The sequence below is a fragment of the Sitophilus oryzae genome, unplaced genomic scaffold (assembly GCF_002938485.1).
Source record: "Sitophilus oryzae breed Bouriz unplaced genomic scaffold, Soryzae_2.0 scaffold_562_pilon_pilon, whole genome shotgun sequence".
NCBI classification, from domain to species: domain Eukaryota; kingdom Metazoa; phylum Arthropoda; class Insecta; order Coleoptera; family Curculionidae; genus Sitophilus; species Sitophilus oryzae.
Window position 1 is genome coordinate 921404 of NW_022147154.1, and position 18905 is coordinate 940308.

At 31.1% G+C, this 18905-nt stretch overlaps 1 protein-coding gene across 4 annotated transcripts; it reads right to left on the reverse strand.

Annotated features, from left to right (window-relative positions):
* Positions 1-415: 415 nt before the first annotated feature.
* LOC115887336 (MOG interacting and ectopic P-granules protein 1) lies at positions 416-18705 on the reverse strand. Of its 4 annotated transcripts, none has more exons than XM_030906744.1 (20): positions 18376-18705; positions 17806-17883; positions 17529-17688; positions 17300-17470; positions 14650-14755; positions 14404-14590; positions 12624-12809; positions 12245-12433; positions 11434-11682; positions 10329-10472; positions 10173-10268; positions 9925-10102; positions 6733-6911; positions 6339-6598; positions 4862-5041; positions 3706-3867; positions 2833-2955; positions 2675-2779; positions 2225-2434; positions 416-1219 (listed from the first exon to the last, which is right to left on the reverse strand). In XM_030906744.1, the coding sequence occupies exons 2-20, from the start codon at positions 17855-17857 to the stop codon at positions 1085-1087; spliced, it is 3072 nt and encodes a 1023-aa protein (XP_030762604.1). In that variant the 5' UTR covers positions 17858-17883; positions 18376-18705; the 3' UTR covers positions 416-1084. The 4 variants fall into 4 exon arrangements, with proteins under 4 accessions (XP_030762604.1, XP_030762601.1, XP_030762602.1 ...); XM_030906741.1 differs by having other exon boundaries at positions 12624-12872; XM_030906742.1 differs by lacking the exon at positions 18376-18705 and adding an exon at positions 18189-18316 and having other exon boundaries at positions 12624-12872.
* Positions 18706-18905: the final 200 nt, after the last annotated feature.

The window sequence follows — 18905 nt, forward strand, 5'->3', positions numbered from 1 at the left end:
GTATTTGGGTTAAGGATTTAATCGCAAAAACGATTGACTATCCTAGCCAAGAATCATCGTCAATAAATCTTATTATACAGGTCGTCCCCATATTCCGTGGCCATAGAACTAGTACGTATTTTTGTTGATACCGATACTATCGGTGAATGTCGGCGTCAAATAAAAATAACTCAACAGTTATCGTCGGCAAAATACCTTCTAAATTCCATCTTTCTGCTTCCTTTTCCTCACTGAAAAACTTATTGATCCTTAGAAAAAGTAAAACCTTTAACAGAGTTGTTTTTCCGTTATATCTTTCTTGGAAGTGTGTAAAATTAAGTAGGAATCTAAATAGACAATATGAGTATTAAAAATTATTATATTTTCTTACACAATCGAGTACAGCACTATACAATAAATAAAAAAATGCAGTATTTGAAATGTGCAAGAGGACAGTTTATTTAATTACCATACCATTAAGATCAAGATTTTTAAATGTTATAATCAGACTTTGATATTTAACAGTTAACAATTCTTGTGATAATTTACATTTAATTTGTTTAGCTATGAATAGCCAAAGCTTTTTAATTTTGAGACCTTCTAATTATTATAAATATGCGGATACATACAAGTAAATATTGTAACAAAACTTTAATTAGAAAAATAGAAACACATTTAAAACTTCCACAACCTAAAATATTTATAGTTTCTCTCTTATATCTTTTATATCAACTTACTGTTTCTCGCATTTTCTAACTTATCTATATTATAATGTTAACTATATACAATTTTATGAAGAAATATACTAAATTTGACGAAATTTCGCTAAAAATGATAAAAAAATGTATCTATATGAACTAAAATTATAGGACAGGGTGTGTCAAGGTAAAGAACTAAATATAAACTAAACTTACTAATAAGTGACTTATATATTCACAATTATATTTGATAAATACAAGCTTAATTCTCAACAAGGCCTTGTTTCTTTTACTTCACCATACACACCTGTATAGAAACAAATATTAAGACAAAAGAATGTACAAGACAACACTTGTCATCTTTAGACTGAAAATTTAACTGGAGAATTTTTCTTATTTGTCTCAATTTATCTACTTTTGCTAGTACTTGGATTGACCTTAGAAGTATTGTTGTCTTCTTTAGTAGAGCCATTTGTGGATTTTGGAGGTTGAGGTATAATTGTAATTTCATCGTTAATTTTCAAAGGTTTCATATCTGCATTCTAAAAAAAGATTTATGTTATATGTTATGTGATACACTATTTACTATAATTTTAGGGTGATTCACGGCGACGCGACGGTACGTTAGGCGTTTATGGAGAACCGGTGGTAGAATTTTTTACGTTATGAGAAATGAAAGTAGTTTCGAAAAATGTAATAATATACCGGGTGTTTTATTTAACTAACACCAATTTTAGTATCACCAAAGTCTAACGTACTATGGCCGTGAATCACCCTGTACATCATATTAAACTCATACTGGGGTCAATTCTCAAATGTCGATTTTTGAGCTGCGAAATCGATAATACGCGTGGATATTTCTCGATCAAGTTAATAGTAAAATAAAAATATAACTTTCAGAAAAAAATTAATAGTAATAAAAGGTAAAAAAACTGGTGGCTCTCATAAAAAATTAGTGTTGCAAAAAAAATACCGTATGATAAAAACAACGGCGTTTAGAAATGACAATCGATGACATTCCCCATATAATTTTACATATAAAATGACGGCGATCTTCATTTAGCCATCACAGCCATCGCTGACGCCGTTTTTTTCTCGATCATACGGTACTTTATACAGGTTGTTAACTGGACAGTTTCTTATAGGGGAACAGAATGGCAACACTGCCTATTGAGAACGCATGCACTTATAGGGTTTTCAGCCGACTCGTCTCGTCGCGTCATATACCGACGAGCGGGCCGAGGTTGCCATATTTGAACCATAAAGCTCTTGCCGCGAGTAATAAAAAAATTAACAACCTGTATACAAAATATACTTTCATACAATTTCCAAATATTTGTATATCAATGTGTTGTGTCGGTGTTTCAAATATAATTTTGAGTGAAATAAATCCAATAAGTTGCAATATAAGTCGCCAATTACCAACATTTTTTTTTAATTCCCTCACCAGTATAGTAGCAATATATTGTCATTAACGAAAGCTCATGAAGCGAACAAAGCCGCTTTCTATATATTTTAAATAGATATATTTTTTAACAAATAATTACTTTTGCTGCTGAAGGTGATCCACTTGAGGTAGATTTTTTGTCCATAACACGTTTAGCAACTACACTATGAGCTGAATAAACATGATTTTCAAATTGTTTGTACATTCCAAAAGTAGCAGTACAAACAGTGCATTTATATGATAAATGAGCTGGTTTTAACGTCATATTGTGATCCCTGGCAACATGGTTTAATAGTTTCCATTGATACACCTAAAATTAAGAAGACATATTATTATAAGCTATATCAAATATTTTAAAGTCTGTTTCTTAATGAGACGCCTCTCCATCTCTTTCAATGACAGATTATGATTACTCTTAATAAGACACACAAATAAGTTATTTTTAGTTAATCAATTAATAACGTTAGGCAAGATGAATGGGCTGTCACTTAACCACTTACTTAGTAGTAGTAGTAGTAACTTTTAAGTAAATAAATGAGTATAAACGTACCCTTCCACATACTGGACACCTTCCAGAATCTTTACTCTTATTTGCAGCATCTTGCATACTAGATGTTACTAAACCATGCGATCCTAATAGATGTCTTTCCAAACCCTAAACAAAACAGTTTATATATAAATCGTTAATCAAATTTTTATTACACATACCTGATCAGTAAAAAACCTAAACTGACATTTCTGGCAATTTAAAGGGGGTCGGTTGTATATCATTTTTGGATGTATTTTAATTTTATGTATCCATTGCATATGATTACGAAGTTGTTCCAAATCCTGTAAATAAAGTAAATTAATTTAAAAATATAAAGTAAGTTTATTTTCCATATGAAAAATTTAAGTGCGCATTTAAGGGTGACATCTTTCGGTGGAAAAAGGAGGTGCACCATCTCTTAGGAACGTGAGCAAACTCGGATATGATAGAAAATATATTTCTGGAAGAAAAAAGAATCCTTTAATTGAGAATGGAAATTACTAGAAATATCCGGGTATCTAGGGTATTTAAAGATCAAGCGCGCGAACTCAAGAGACAGTTTTTATAATAAACGGATTGTGGATTTAATGGTAAATTAACCCGAAATCGGACAAAGCGTTGTATTAATAATTATTAGCGTGTTATATTTAATTACTTTATTGGTGATTATAGCTGTAGAATAAATTAGTGTAAGTATTTTATCTTGTGTTTTAAGTTAAGAACGCAAGGAATCCGTAACAATTGGTATCAAAAGTGGCATTAACTTGAAAAAAAGTATCTTCGATAAATGGCGAGTAGCGCGGCGAGGTGAACTACTCCACTGTTACCCGGTCACTGTATGTTATAAAAGTAACGGGCGGGAAGGCCGGAACAGGTATGTTTCTAAATACTAGTCGATGTCAATACGTCCGCTCTCAACGCGCGATGGCGGCTTTACCCGATCACAGTATGTTATGACACAGGTGGAGCAGTCGGAATAGGTATTTGGAACTATCCATCCAAGAACGGCATAGGAACCGTTCAGTTAGTACCATCTCTAGTTAGTAGCTTACCTTAATATATCCATCGCAAATTTCGCATATAACAAAAGAGTTCTTAGAGTTTGTATCTCCAGGCTTAGAAGTCACAGAAGGAGAAGCTGTAGTCCCCCTTGGCAAAGGAGTAATTGAAATACTAGGAGTGTTGTTTGTCTTCTTCCCCTGTGCAGTACCAGCCTGAAAAATTGACAGAACAATATAATAAATAATGTGTAGAAGTATCACTCATTTTCAATAGATCTTTAAGGTCGCAGTGGTTAATCCCCCCTCTCACTCATTCTACGTTCTCACTCATCACTCATTTTGTTTTTTTATAACTCTTTTAGAAATATTTATATATATAAAACAAATTATTTTGCTTAACTGACATATAATTAGCTTCATACTAATAACACCAAAGTATGACGTTTAATAATTTTACAAAGTTTTGATACAAACAAAAACAGATTTTCTCAGCATAAACTGCCAGTGTGCCTTAAGGTTTTAAGTTATTTTTATATTGAGTAAAAATAATTTTAAATGGTGTAATTTAAAATTGGAGACGTAATTTTTTGGTAATAGATTTGTGTGCCTGGAAACGTTCTATCCTGTTTTATCTGTTATCTTTCTATAATTAATTATATAATTCTATAATTAAATTGTTAATTTTAGGTTTAAGTTTTAACGCGCTGTCATTCTCGCCAACACTCGCTGTTTTACATAAACCAATGTGTGATGAGGATTTAGATCAATGTATGAATGAATCATTGTATATCTCATATTTTAATATCTTTGTTCATATTTTAATATCTTTGTACATTCCTCATTTATATCAAATTAAAGCTATTTTTTTCTGTGTATGATGTTATAAAGCTGCTTACGAAAAAGTGTCCGCCAATAGGGGTATCTAGCTTTTAAAAATGCTCTATCAAAGATAGACTGCAACAGAGCATTTTCTCACAATTTTAGAAGTCGTCTTCAAAATAGTTCCTTCTCTCGATAGACAGACTTTACGATTTTAGATTCATTTCAAGACTTAACATTTAAGGTTCAACTATGTTACAGATGACAGGAAACCATATTAAAACCATAAAAAACTAATTATCTAGAACAGTTATACCTAGATATTTATGTACGAGCTCAAAACTTTACCAGACGCTCGTGATTTCTACTATTTTCCTAATTTACTCACTTGAAAGACTTGATTTCCACTTAGCTGGTAACTTGTAGGAACTAAAACGGAGCCACCAGTTTGTTGCTTGAAAATCATCCCTTGAGGTCTAATTGCTGGTTGAGATTTCAGATTTGGACCTAATGAGGGTCTGCCACGACCTCTATTAAGGGCCGAATTTTGCGTTCCTTGTATTTGCATCTGAAATTATATTAAAATTAACTTCTTTTTTATCATCATAACCCAAAGTATAGCAAATTCAGATAACCTTAATTTAAAGATGTTTCCAGTTTGATACCGTATAATATAAAAAAAAAACAGTGTCCAGTTGGCTTGGAAATGATGATCAATGACATTCCCCATATAATTTTACATATAAAATGACAGCGATCTTCATTTCATAGCGATCGCTGACGCAATTTTTTTTCGATCTTATTATATAACGAGTTCTGTGAGTTATTTTTACCACTTACGCATATGTAAATACCGACCCAAGATCAAGACTTGCTAACGCGGTTATTACATAACTTACTCACATAATTCGTTACATAACTTACTCACATACAGGTTGTTTCAAAAAACATCTGCCATCTCTCGTGGGGAGATTCCTCACGTAAAAATAAGGTTTATTTTTCATATCAACATAGGTCCGATTCTCCTTTGTTTCGTAGCTACAGGGTGTTAAAATCTTAATATTTTTTCAATTTATTATAATTTTCTTCTATGTACTTTTAGCTTTTCAAATGAAATTTTGAGGGTAAATGTTACTATAAATGCGACATATTTCAAAGCCAAAAAAATGTAAACATATTCACCAGGGACGTGCATATGGGTTATCACTGGAATATTTTTCTAAAAAAAGTTAAAAAGTTACAGGATGTTAAAACTTTTTAAAATTAAGATTTTTGTAATTATCTTAAATACCATTATTTTTTTATTTTAAATTGCTGTATGATGGACTAATAGTAATAATATTTAATAATAAATTAGGTATAATACATAATTTATTAATTTTATTTTAATTTTAATTTTATTAATTGTGATTAATAATAAAACTGCGTTATCTCATCAAGGAGGCCAAATGCGACAAAATATCAAGAGATAACATTGGCATTAAACGACCTACACAATTTTGATATCAAAAGAAAAGTCAGTGGCGCACATGTTTTTTTTTGAAAAATATTCCAGTGATAACTCATATGCACGTCCCTGATGAATTTATCGACACTTTTTTAGCATTAAAATATGTGGCACTTATAGTAACGTTTACCCCCAAAATTTCATTTGAAGCGCTAAAAGTACTTGGAAGAAAATTATAATAAATCGAAAGATTATTAAGACTTTAACACCCTGTAGCTACGAAACAAAGCAGAATCGGATCTATGTTGATATGAAAAATAAATCTTATTTTTACCTGAAGAATCTCCCTCCGGGAGATGGCACATGTTTTTTGAAACACCCTGTAAAATTACTGTTAAAATAGTATGACATAACTTACCTTAGACAAGAGCTGATATTGTTGTCCTTTGTTAGCTAAAGTCTGGTAAGCAGCTACTGTTGCATTTAGTCCAGTTGCTCTCATTTTAGGCATTCTTGGGATTTTAGCTGGGGGCTCCCAATCTGCTGGAGGCTCGAGATTTCTATCTGGTTTAAATTTGCGCGCGCATACTACTAAATGACGTGACAATTTGCCTTTTTGATTGTCCTCGAAAGGACACGAAGGACACTGATGGAAGGCTGGAGCTCGTTCCAGATGACCTAAAAATGTATATAGTCTGTTGCATCGCCGACCTGAACATAGGAAATCCTATGCAAATTTGAAAAATGTCACTGTCAAAGATTTTGTCGTTGGACAGACTATAGTACTTATTACTGTAAGGGATTTTACAAACCTCTCACGGCATGTTCAGCTTCCATATGAAATAAAATATCATGAGGACTTCTAACTTCATATGAACAAAAATTACATTTATAGACAAAGTTTTTCATGTGGGGTGTTTCCAAATGATAAGCCATCGCCAACTTCGATTCGGATTTAAAATTACAAAATTCACACTTTTTGACTTCCATTCTAAAAATAAATTTAATGCTTTAATGATGTTTTATATCGCTAACCAGGAAAAGAAATTGAAGCCAAATTTTTGAGATAGAGTTATACAAAATCCACATAAGTCGGTCCTTTTGATTCAACATCTTTGAACTACGTAAGCGTGGAAAGTGCTTCGCGATTAGTTGATTTATTTTCATACTAACACATACAAGTAGTTTTCAGAGTTTCCATCTACTACGTAAATCAAGCGTCTTGCTATTCACGCCTTCATGGTGGGTTCATGCTTCCGACCTTAGCCCGAACACTAACATTAGTCCTAACCCCAAGAATATGAATCAATGTTAAAGAACGCTAAGATCTTAACATTAGCCTTAAGCCGGAGTCTTATGCATCCGAAATCCGATTACACGACGATCCGAGGGTGCTCCTATTGGTCGAAATATTTTGACACCAATATTTATCCGATATTTTTAACTAATCGTCTGACGTCGTATAAAGTTAAATTTTGTTTAACTTTTGTACGATATCGTGTATTTTTTCAACTCACTTTTTTTGAAAATATTGGTTTTTAAAAACAAGTTTAGTGGGAAGTGGGCAATTTCGGGATATTTGGCGAGGAAGTTATTTTTATAAGTGTGTCTCCAATAAAACATGACATGAATATCTATTCAATGCAGTAGAAAAATGTCAAAACTGTCAAATTTCGGAACGAACTTTCGGATGTATGTGACAGGTTTTTTTTATTTCACAGGATAACTTTAAATTTCGGATGTCGTACCATCGGATTTCGGATGCATGAGACTCCGGTTTTAGTCCTAACAGGTTGGGATATTTTATATTCTTAGGGCTAATGCTAATTCAAAACTAAATCGCGCATACTCAAAGCTAAGGGTTTTAAGAATTCTTGAAATAATATCGACATGTTGAATTTGAGGGTTTATAAATATTAATAAATAATGTATTTTTTAGTCTAGAAATTATTAATGTAAAAACTAGTTTTTTTATTATTAGAAATTTTAAAAATAATTGTGAATTTAGGTTAGTTCAAAACATATGTTTAATATGAGCGCAAGCGCTTACGAGAATATTGATTATTTCCTTAAGACAAGTATAGACTTATGCAAGATTGATATTCCCATTTCATCTGTTTGGCTTCACTTTCCACGCATTGTGTACATGGGCTATTTACCATATATTCTTACACAGGGTGGATCTTAAATAAGTGCAAATATTTTCAGGGCTGGTAGATCTCGATAAAAGAAACATATTTTCTCTTTAGCATTTTTTAAATAAGTCCAAAATAACCGAGTTATTTTACTTCGAAAATTTCCAAGAAAATAATTCTTTTCTGGGTTTTCTTTCTTGTAAATTTGATCTATTACACCTATGTTGCCATATCATCAAAAAATTATGGTTTTTAATTAAAAACTAAAAAAATTTCTAAAATTTTTTTCAAAAAATTCCAATTTTTTTTTCGCGAAAAAACCTCATAGTCGTGTTTCTGGGGTCGAAATATAATACTCCTAAAAATATTTGCACAAGACTCACCCTGTATGTATATGTATATGCCGCCATACCACGACCAAAAAATTACACATGGTCGCCATATCGAGCTCAATTGGGAACACTTAAATTCCAATTTCACCAGTGCACTGATAATAAAATTTAAATATTTTCTGATATAGGTGTATAATATTATAATTGAGTGTTGGAATCTTTGGTATTACAGCAGCAAAATAAAACTTATTATTATATCACAATAAACCAAACCCCTTTACTTTTAAACAGTGGACGGGCGTTTTAATAACGCATCATCAGCAGATGATTAAAACTAAACTAATATTTACAAATTGAGCGTTTATGTAGGCGCTCAGTTGCTACCGACTAAACATGACAAAAACTAACCAAGTGAGTCAAAACCAACCGAGCATAATAATTAATTTGTTGTAATTTGAAACTTGTTTGATTAATTTTAACATCAATACAATTATTTTTATCAACAATATGTTGAGCAAGGTAAGAGTTTATATCTTATCCGAGCCATATGTTCCTTAAATCTAGTTAATATTCATCAACGTATTTTTGATTATAATCTTTACATGAAATTTCATAAATACCCAACCTTTGTAGAGGAGGTGTTTTATCTTTAGGATTGTCTAATAGTTGTTGTAATTCATTATTAGCGCTATACACAAGCTTATAATTTTTTAATTTTCCAGAACGTCAATTATTCCGTCTAAAATTCGTAAAAATTTTAGGGCAATCAATGTTGGCATAGTAATTTAGGACTCAACATGGCAACGACTATGTAGATTGATTTTTTATGTGGTGAATGTATTGGCGTTAGCGGTTCATATTTAATATACCGGGTGGTGCATCGGCGTTGAAAACATAGGAAATCCCATGCAAATTTTGAACTGTCCAAGTATTGGCTCCTCTATTGATTCTACAGCGAAGTCGTAAATAGAGTTTTTAAAGGTCTGGGTATGCTGAAAACACATGCCAAATTGAACAATTTTGTGCAAGCCGTTTTTAACTAATTTAGGAACAGCTGCATCTATTTTTAAATGAAATCTGAACAGGTAACAATGCAAAACCAGGGAATGGCAAACATAGCTTAAGTCGTCAATTTATAATTTTGCCAATGTCAAATTATATTTTCTAAACGCTTGGTATATTTTTTGCCTAAACATTTAGGCTTTTCCCTAATTTGAACAAGTATTAAGTTACAAAAACGCATATCAAGCACACTGACTGTAGGTAGTATAACATAGTATCGTAGACAGTACAACAAATTTCAATCAATCATAGGTTGACGACTTAAGATATGTGAACTTAAGGAATGTTAAATTAGTTAAAAACGGCGTGTGCGAAATTGTTCAAATTTGGCATATGTATACAACATACGCAGATCTTTAGTAAACCTATTTATGACTTTGCTGTAAAATCAACAGGGGAGCCAATATTTGGACGGTTCAAAATTTGCATGGGATTTCCTATGTTTCCAACGTCTGTGTTCCATTCTAATACCCACCTGAAATGTTCATTATTTTCCTTGCTCATTTCAATATTTTTCATTAAAGAAGCAATGGTTTTATTTGTTTCTGGGTTAGAGCCTTGTTCGCGTTCTCGCTTACGTTTCTGCTGTTTTAATAAATCAGACTGGACATATTCTTGAACCATATTAATACCAATTTGAATAAAAAAATTGCCTGAAACAGATTTTTCAGAAAAAGTTTACTAACACTACTTCAATTAAATTAAATTAAACAAATAGGATACCTAAAGGACTCTCAAAGTATGAATAAGACTTTTTAACCTCTGCTTCGGTTTTTTCTTCTTCACTTTCACTACTAGAAGTTGCTTTATCATCATCATCTAAAGAATTGTAAAATTAATTTTTCTTTCCAAAATTCAAAGTATGCAGATAAAAATTACCTTTTGCTTTGATGTCCAACTCCTTTTGGTCTTCATTAGAGCTCTTCTCTTTTTTTCCTTTTTTGTTATCTTGTATTTGTTTTTTTAAATCACTGATAAGATCCTTTAATGCTTTTACAGGAGGTTTTTCATAAACGTAGGGAACTAAAATTTTGGAATTTATTTGACAAATATTATATACAGGGCGTCCCAATATTCCATAGATACAGAACTACATACTACGTATTTTTGGAATCAAAATAAGTTCATTGGATACAACTTAGCTCTTTGCAAAAGTGCTTTGTGTGTCAATTAGAGGGCATCAAACTTAACAATCTCATGTTTTAAGATATTTTAAGAACCGATTTGAATGAGACACTTGTGTTTTACTAAGCGCTTTAACATTTGACTTTCATAAAATTTAAGAAAAAGTATAGGACGGGTGAAAACCCACCCCTTCATAAATTTTAGTAAAATATTTTCCAACTTCACCGACGACTGATTTTTCTTTCGTAAAATGATCCTTCTAATATTTGCTATATTTTTATCTCTTGTAAAAAACCGCGCCTATTTCTTGAAAATAAAATGTTTTTGGAAGCGGAATTACAAAAAATATTTCTTGTAATGGAAAGTTATGTTTTCGCCTTACCAATGGAGCTACAGCTGCTTTGGTAACCAGGCTATAGCTAGGCATTACTTAGTTCCTCCGCAAAAACATTAAAGTATGGTTATGATTAATGCCATTCGGACGTATTGCGCAAGCGCAAAGCTTTCCGGCATTGTATTGTTCTTAATATCTTAAAAAATGCTTATTTTAAAATTTAATGCCCTCTAAGGGACAAAGGAAGTACTTTTGTATAGTTAAATTGCGTCCAATGAAATTTATGTAATAAATAATTTCAACAGAATTATTCTAACTGTAAGCACGGTAATACGTATAAGATTAAGAAATTATAAGGTGGGAAAATTTGCAGTTCTAAAGGGTGTTTTTTGCAAAAATCCCTCATAGCTTTGTGGATAGAAATATACCACCCCTAAAAATATTTACTTATTTAAGACTCACCCTGTATTACCAAAACTAGTGAAAGAAAAATTAACGAATTAGTATAAATATGATATATATTACCAATAAATGATGGTGCCTCGACAACAAACATATCGTCTGTTAAGGTAGGCAAGAGTGGTGCTGTTGGCATAACAGATGGAGAACTTTTCCCAGATACGTGAGTAGAATTTACAGGTATTGGAGTTATTGTTGCTCTCATATTATTAGGGGGATATAAACTCTGTGCTGGAACGGCCAAAGGTAAAATATTAGTAAAACCTGAGGAGGAAACTGACTGGGTGTTTTTATTAACTGGAATGGGACCATGGCCTGAAAAAAAATTGAGTATAACTAATTTAATTTACAACAATATACATTTTTATCTATTAGAAGAGAATAAAACTACTATAAGAATAAAATAAACTGAGTGGTTTTTACATGATGATGGTCTTATACAAAACCAGCACAACTCAAAAAAATGCTTTTTTGAGATTTCCGGTGCTTCATATTTGGAATTTTTTAGGCATAAAGGAACTTTTTTATTTTCAAACCCAATCGGATTTGAAAATAAAAAAATCAATTCTTGCATATTAAAGTAGGTTAAATTCCAAATATGATGCATCCGAAGTCACAATAAAGCATTTTTTAGGGTTGTGCCAGTATTGCATAAATCCATCGATGAGATCCCACAACTTTTTGTAGCGGAAGAATTGCGTTATGAGACGTTTTACATGCATTTTTTACATCCTATATTTTTTATAGGATTATTTGCTATCTTGTTATGTTCTAAGCTATTTATTAAGCAATTGTACCTATACTTTTAACACGTATGTGTTCAACCTTCTAGGTGTGTATTAAGAGAAATAAATAAATAAATAATTGTAATCCTTGCCTGATAAAATCGAATTGGTATCAATAATAACTAAGGTTGGTTCCTTTTTTCCATTTGTATTTGTATTTGGACTTGATTTATTTGCTATCTCCACTAGCCGTTTAGTATCTTTAACAACAATCGTTGACTGGGGCGCAAGAGAACCTTTTTTGCTTGATGTGCGCTCTACAGTCACCTGATCTGAAACAGCTGTAAAGAAGAAATTTTAATAATACATATATTATGCAACATATAATATAAATTATTCATCATTTTTAAAATTTACATGGGATTTAATATGTTCAGGTTTAAGATGCCACAAACGGCATTTTTGTGGCTTTAAAAAAGTTGTGGCTTTATTTATAGTCTCTAAAACTTAAGCTACTAAGTTCATAACTACCTAAAGGATCTTGTGGCAACACTTCCTCAATATCTGACTCTTCAGATTCAGCCTTATTTAATGTTGGAGGAGGCGTATCTTCTTTATCAATTTCAACATAGCTTCTATTTTTATTAAGATTCCTAGAACTCCGTCTTGGGGCCACGACTTCCTTAACTTTTTCTGGTTTTTTCTTTTCGGGACTCTCTACAAGATTGATCACTTCAGTAGTGCCATTTGTTTTTGGAGAATCAAGAATCAAAACATCACCTAAAATAGCTTACAAAATGTATATTTTTGTCGATAATATATTGTAAGTAACAATATGAAAATCAAATATAACAACGTAAGATATCAACGGAATTATTTTTTTAACCCCATGAAAATTTAGATTTAGGTTCTACAGTCGGATAAAAAAATCGCAACGAAGAAATTTTTCGTCAAATTTAACGTGTCATATTTTTTTTATTTTTGGCCCTATTTTTATGATTTGTTAACAAACTGTATATAAATACATCAGCTTTAATTCGTAAATTCAGTTTTTTATATACTTTACCATTTGGCATATTATACAGGATTAATCGAGGGGTTGTTTTTTGCCCTAAAAAACACCCTGTGAAATAATTTTGTGAGTAAATTTTATCACAAACTCAGTATCACAAAATGTAGTATCTCAAAGCCAATTTCAATATTATTTTAATGCGATCAACATTAATTGCAACCGAGATGGCGTGAAATACAGAGCGAAAACTTGTGATTACTGCCGTTCGAGCGCTGCGGTCCGAATTTTTTGAAATCAACTGATAAGATGATAAGTATTAAATACCAAATTCCGTTTATATACAGGGTGTCTCAAAAAACATGTGCCATCTTTCGTGGGGAGATTCCTCACGTAAAAATAAGACTTATTTTTCATATCAACATAGGTCTGATTCTACTTTGTTTCGTAGCTACAGGGTGTTAAAGTCTTAATAATCTTTCGATTTATTATAATTTTCTTCCAAGTACTCTTAGTTATTTGAATGAAATTTTGGGGGTAAAAGTTACTATCTAAAAAAGTGTCAATAATTTCATCAGAGACGTGCATATGGGTTATCACTAGAATATTATTCAAGAAAAAAACATGTGCGCCACTGACTTTTTTCCTTTTGATATCAAAATTGTGTAGGCCGTTTAATGCTAATTAAAAGTTATCTCTTGATCCCAATTCTAATTCGGCCTCCTTGATGAGATAAACGCACTTTTATTAATCACAATTAATAAATTTAAAATAAAAACAAAGTTAATAAATTATATATATTTTACCTAATCAGTTTTTTTAAATATTGCTATTAGACTTGGAACAAGGCAAATTAATAAAATTGCGTTTATCTCATCAAGGAGGCTGAAATCGACAAAATATCAAGAGACAACTTTTAATTGGCATTAAACTGCTTACACTATTTTGCTAACAAGAGAAAAAAAAGTTCTAGGTCAACGGAAAATACCCTATAAATTTTAATTCCCTTGAGCGTGTCAAAATATACGTTTTTTGCGGCATAAACGGCCGTATCTTTTTTAACGTTAACTTAGAAGTTTGATTTTTTTACAGCTGCGCTGAATATATAGTTGTAATTTCAACTCGACGCGTTCCCGAGATGCAGAGGTTTGTCAGACGGACGAACGGACAACAAAGTGATCCTATAAGGGTTCCGTTTTTTCCTTTGGACGTACGTAAAATCTAAGATGGCAGACACTTCCACTTTAAATCAGTATTTTCAAAAATTAGCTACATATAACTGACTGTCTAAGTCTAGGTTACCTTCATCTTCACTATTTAATTCAATAGTTTCTTCGTTTTTTTCTCTTGAATTTTTATCATCTTCCTCATCAACGTCATGTATTTCTTGAGCAGTACTTTCAGCACTGGTTATCCTTTCATCTATACCATTTTCGGATATATCATTTTTAGAACTGCATTTACTATCTCTTCCATCTTGCCTTGATTCCTAAATCAAATATATAACAAAAGTTTAAAACTGATACAGAACCAAAAAATTAAACATACATTGTCATCTTCATCTTCCTCATGCAGTTCTTTAATACCATCTCTGCTATTTTCAGTTGAAATGGAATCCTGAGTTATCAGATTATTACTTTCAGACATGCTACTCCTATAACAAAAATCATTCTATGAGCATATATATTCTTTTTATTTTTAAATAAAAATATTTTTTACTATATCTAGGTTTACACATACGAAATACAGTATACTGTTTCAAAAAAAAACTGACTATTATGTTTTTTCTTAATTATGTTAAAATATTGTGGTCGACTCGATATATCCATATATCCTAAACCAATAATAGAAACCCTAGTGAATCAAGGTATTGACAGGCCTTACATAGAAAGTCTCGCCAATATACTATATAATGATATATAAAACAACCCCAGAATTCCTAACTAGCAAAGAAGTACAATAGGGAAATGCAATATCCCCAAAGCTGTTTACAGCAACACTAGAAGAAATCTTCCGTGAAGTAGACTGGACCAACAAAGGATTAAAAATAGATGAAGAATATCTTAACCATCTAAGATTCACTGATGACATAGTCCTAATTGTCAATAATCCTGAAGAACTACAAACACAAATTAACGAACTAAATACAGCCATCAATAAAGTAGGTCTCAAAATGAATTTAGCAAAAACTAAAGTAATATATAACAAACTAGTAAACAGAAAAGACATTCTAATAAATAACACAAAACTGGAAATAGTAGAAGAATACATAATTTGGGACAACTAATGCACTGCTCGGGATCTCTACTACCAGAAATCAACCGAAGAAAGAATGACGATAATAATAATATTGAAAATGTTGTTGGAAATGACGAAAAAAATTCTGTGAAAGTTTGAGCTCTTAATATCAATATTAAGAAGTACCACATGGGAAATTTCAATTTTCCATTTGATTAACATAGCAAACTTTTTTTCAACTTTAGAACTCTTTAACGAGTTTTTAGACTGGTTTTAAAGCAACATAGTCATGTAGAGAATTGAACGCTTTACAACAAAAGGTCCCTCATAATTTTATTTTTTATTGATTCCAAACATCTTTTCAATTTTTTGATCCAACTGTTAACTTAATGTGAAAATTGCATAGGACAATTTTTGTGGAGCTTTCTTTAAGGTATCTATATAGAAGTTATACCATATTTTATACAGGTCGTAAGTTATTTGCATTAAGCTGATTTTATTGTTTAAAATTAATTATACTGTGTGTAAATTAATTAGAATAAAATAATAATTTTCAGGTTAAAAATCTATAATTCACACAATATAATTATCTTTAAACAATAAACCTACGAATATTTAAAAAAAAATCAGTTTAATGCAAATAAATTAGGACCTGTACAAAATATAAAAAACTTTTATAGAGATAACTTATAAATTCTCATAAAGTTGACAGTTACTTCAAAAATTTGAAAAATGTTAAAATGTATCAATACAACTTTAACCTTGAATAACTTTGAAACCAACAAATGTATTAAAAAAATATTAGAGACCTTTTTTGTAGAACGTTCAATTCTCAACAAGAATATGTTTCAACCAAACAAGTCCGAAAAACTTGTTAAAGAGTTAAAAAATTCTAAATTTAAAGAAAAATCCCATATTAAAAGTCCGAATCATATGGAACTTTATTTTATATATTGGCTTACGTGAAATTTGACTTTTGTTATAGTTTATGTGCTTTGAGTTAAATTAAAAATGACATAAGAAAATTTACTCCTCGGGTATGTCTTAAATTTGACATTTAGTGTAATAAATGGCCAAATTTCGAAAAACATCATTTCAAAAAGTTGTTTCTTTTTTATTTTTATGTAAATACCTATGTCAATTTTCAGCCATCTAGATGAAACAATTTTTTTTTGTCATTTGTAATCAATAGCTGCCGATTCTCGTGATAGAACCAAAAATAACTTAGAGGAACCAGTTTGTCATTCAAATATTTATCTAGTACTCATATAATTATTAGTTAAAAGTTTTGAATGAATTAATAGTTTTTTAAGAAAAGTTAAATTTTGTTGTTAAAAATTAGGCAAAAAGTGATGTAATGTATAATAACTTCCACGTTTATGGAAATAGCATCACAAAATTCATATTGGTACGTGCTGGACACTTCTTTGCACCATACTAAATGTGAAAATGTATTTTTTATAGCCTAATTATAGAATTGTTGGGTTAGATATTGCTGATATTGATATATTATAACAAGAGTTAACTTAGAACAATGAAGCATTGATTGACTGAGTATGAGCCAAAAAGTGTCATGTTATTATATAACATTATGTTGGCCCGATGACATATAACCAATTCTTATTGGATAAGTAACAAGCTATTAAATAGAGTAGTTATATCAAAAATGCAATTTCATGACCTGTTGAGTTACACTTGTTTTTAATCAAACAATATCTGCACAATGAAAAAGTTTTTGTTTTTTATATTTGTAAATAGGGCAACTTTATATAATATAACCATCAGATTTTAATTTAAAGTGAAACTATATTTCATTATAGGTAATTCTGAAAATAAATCAAGAGAAGGTGTTTTTTACTTCACTTAGTTGGAAAATACCATTTCCCCCCCCCCCCAATGATTGTTTTAATTACATACTTGAATCTACAATTCTGAATACATATACAACTAAATACCTCACCTGCTCTCTTCATCATTTTTTTGGCTACTTAAATTACTATTTTCTATGTTCTCATCATTTTGTGGAATACTGCTATTTGTATTAGTACTATTTTCTTCAACTTTTTCACTACCAAAACCAGAGTTTTCACTGTCTTTACTCTTTATTTCTTCGCTTCCATGACTCTCTTGACTAAATCAATAAACTCATGTTAAATAAAACAGCTAATTACAATAATACAAAATTTTACCTGTCGTCATCTGCAACATCTGCATTTTCTAGATTACTACTTTCATTTTTGTCATCCACACTAGTTACTATTTGCTTTAGATCAACGCTTTTTAATTCTTTATCAGTTTCCTCCACTTCTATATTACTATCTTTGGTTATATCCCCATTTAAAAGTATACCTTTAAAAGAAACAATTTATTAATAATAATAAATCTTCTACTTCTTCTTGTTTCACGATGACCACGCGCCTTTCGACGGCCAGTCAAAGAATATTAAATAAAAATATGTACACAAACCTTCTTCTTTTGGATGGACATCAACTTCTCCCATTTCTTCCCTTTCTGCCATAATATATATGGATATATTTAATGGATCTATAAAGTAATAAACAACAGTTATATATCACAGATACCAAGTTAAATTAGTATATAGTGTGGAATGTTTAATAGTAAAAAAATAAGTTCATAACAAACTCCAACAAAAATTCTAAATTTAATTAAGGACATGCCAAGATTAGAATACTGGAAATATATTTTTCCTGCATATAAAATGTGATAAAGTAGCTTTGTTTATAACCTCAAAACAAATCTCCAAAGAACATTGAAATTGAAACCCAAATGGACCTTTTATGACAAAAGTTGCTTTTCTTTAGACATTAGACGGGCAAATAAAAGTGTACCTGACAGTTAAAATACGGATACCCCACCACTGTATTTACTTGAAAATGATAACAAAATCCCAACACCGAGTTCTACGCCACTGGAGGAGAAACCCGACCCTGTTTCGGCTGTTTCATCAATTTATTCATAGAGAATATAAAAATTGTAAGCGAGCTACCATTTTTCATAAAAATTGTAAAAATTTACCGTAAAATAGTTTTGAATATTTGAATTCCCGCCACGACACATGGGTTATCACAGAAGAGAAACACAAAACATCTGTACGTCGAATCCCGAGCTGATTCCGAATAATCGTAAATAGCCGAACAAACCTTTACCGACCCGCGCTATTCAAATGGATGTACAATAAATTTGCTCCAGAAGGCTTTGTAAGACTGAAAACTGAGAAATTTCATGTGAAAATAATGGTACATTAATAAAAATAGCAGTAGAAAAATCGCAATCACGTCGTTATCCACTGGCAACGCACTAAACTGCCAATATGGCGTCTAACGGTACGTCACGTGACCAAATAGTGACGTCTCCTCTCTCTTTTCGTTCCGTTCCATCCCAGAATTTTTTTTCTTAAAGTAAGCAAGGAATGAATTTTAGAAATTTACAACAAACATCTTTATAGAATAAACTAGCTTTTTCCGGCGACTTTCCCACGACCCGTCCGCATAAAATTCGAATGTTTTATACATTCCTTTTATGATTGGAACAAAAAAAAGGGCATT

Bases quoted from the DNA above. Each gene is read 5' to 3' on its own strand.
- LOC115887336 (XM_030906741.1), bottom strand. From the start codon at position 17,857: ATGGCAGAAAGGGAAGAAATGGGAGAAGTTGATGTCCATCCAAAAGAA. The intron at 12,434-12,623 runs GTAGTTATGAAC...TCTTCTTTACAG, and splicing joins GTTGCCACAAGATCCTTTAG to CTGTTTCAGATCAGGTGACT. The intron at 10,103-10,172 runs GTATCCTATTTG...AATCTGTTTCAG, and splicing joins ATACTTTGAGAGTCCTTTAG to GCAATTTTTTTATTCAAATT.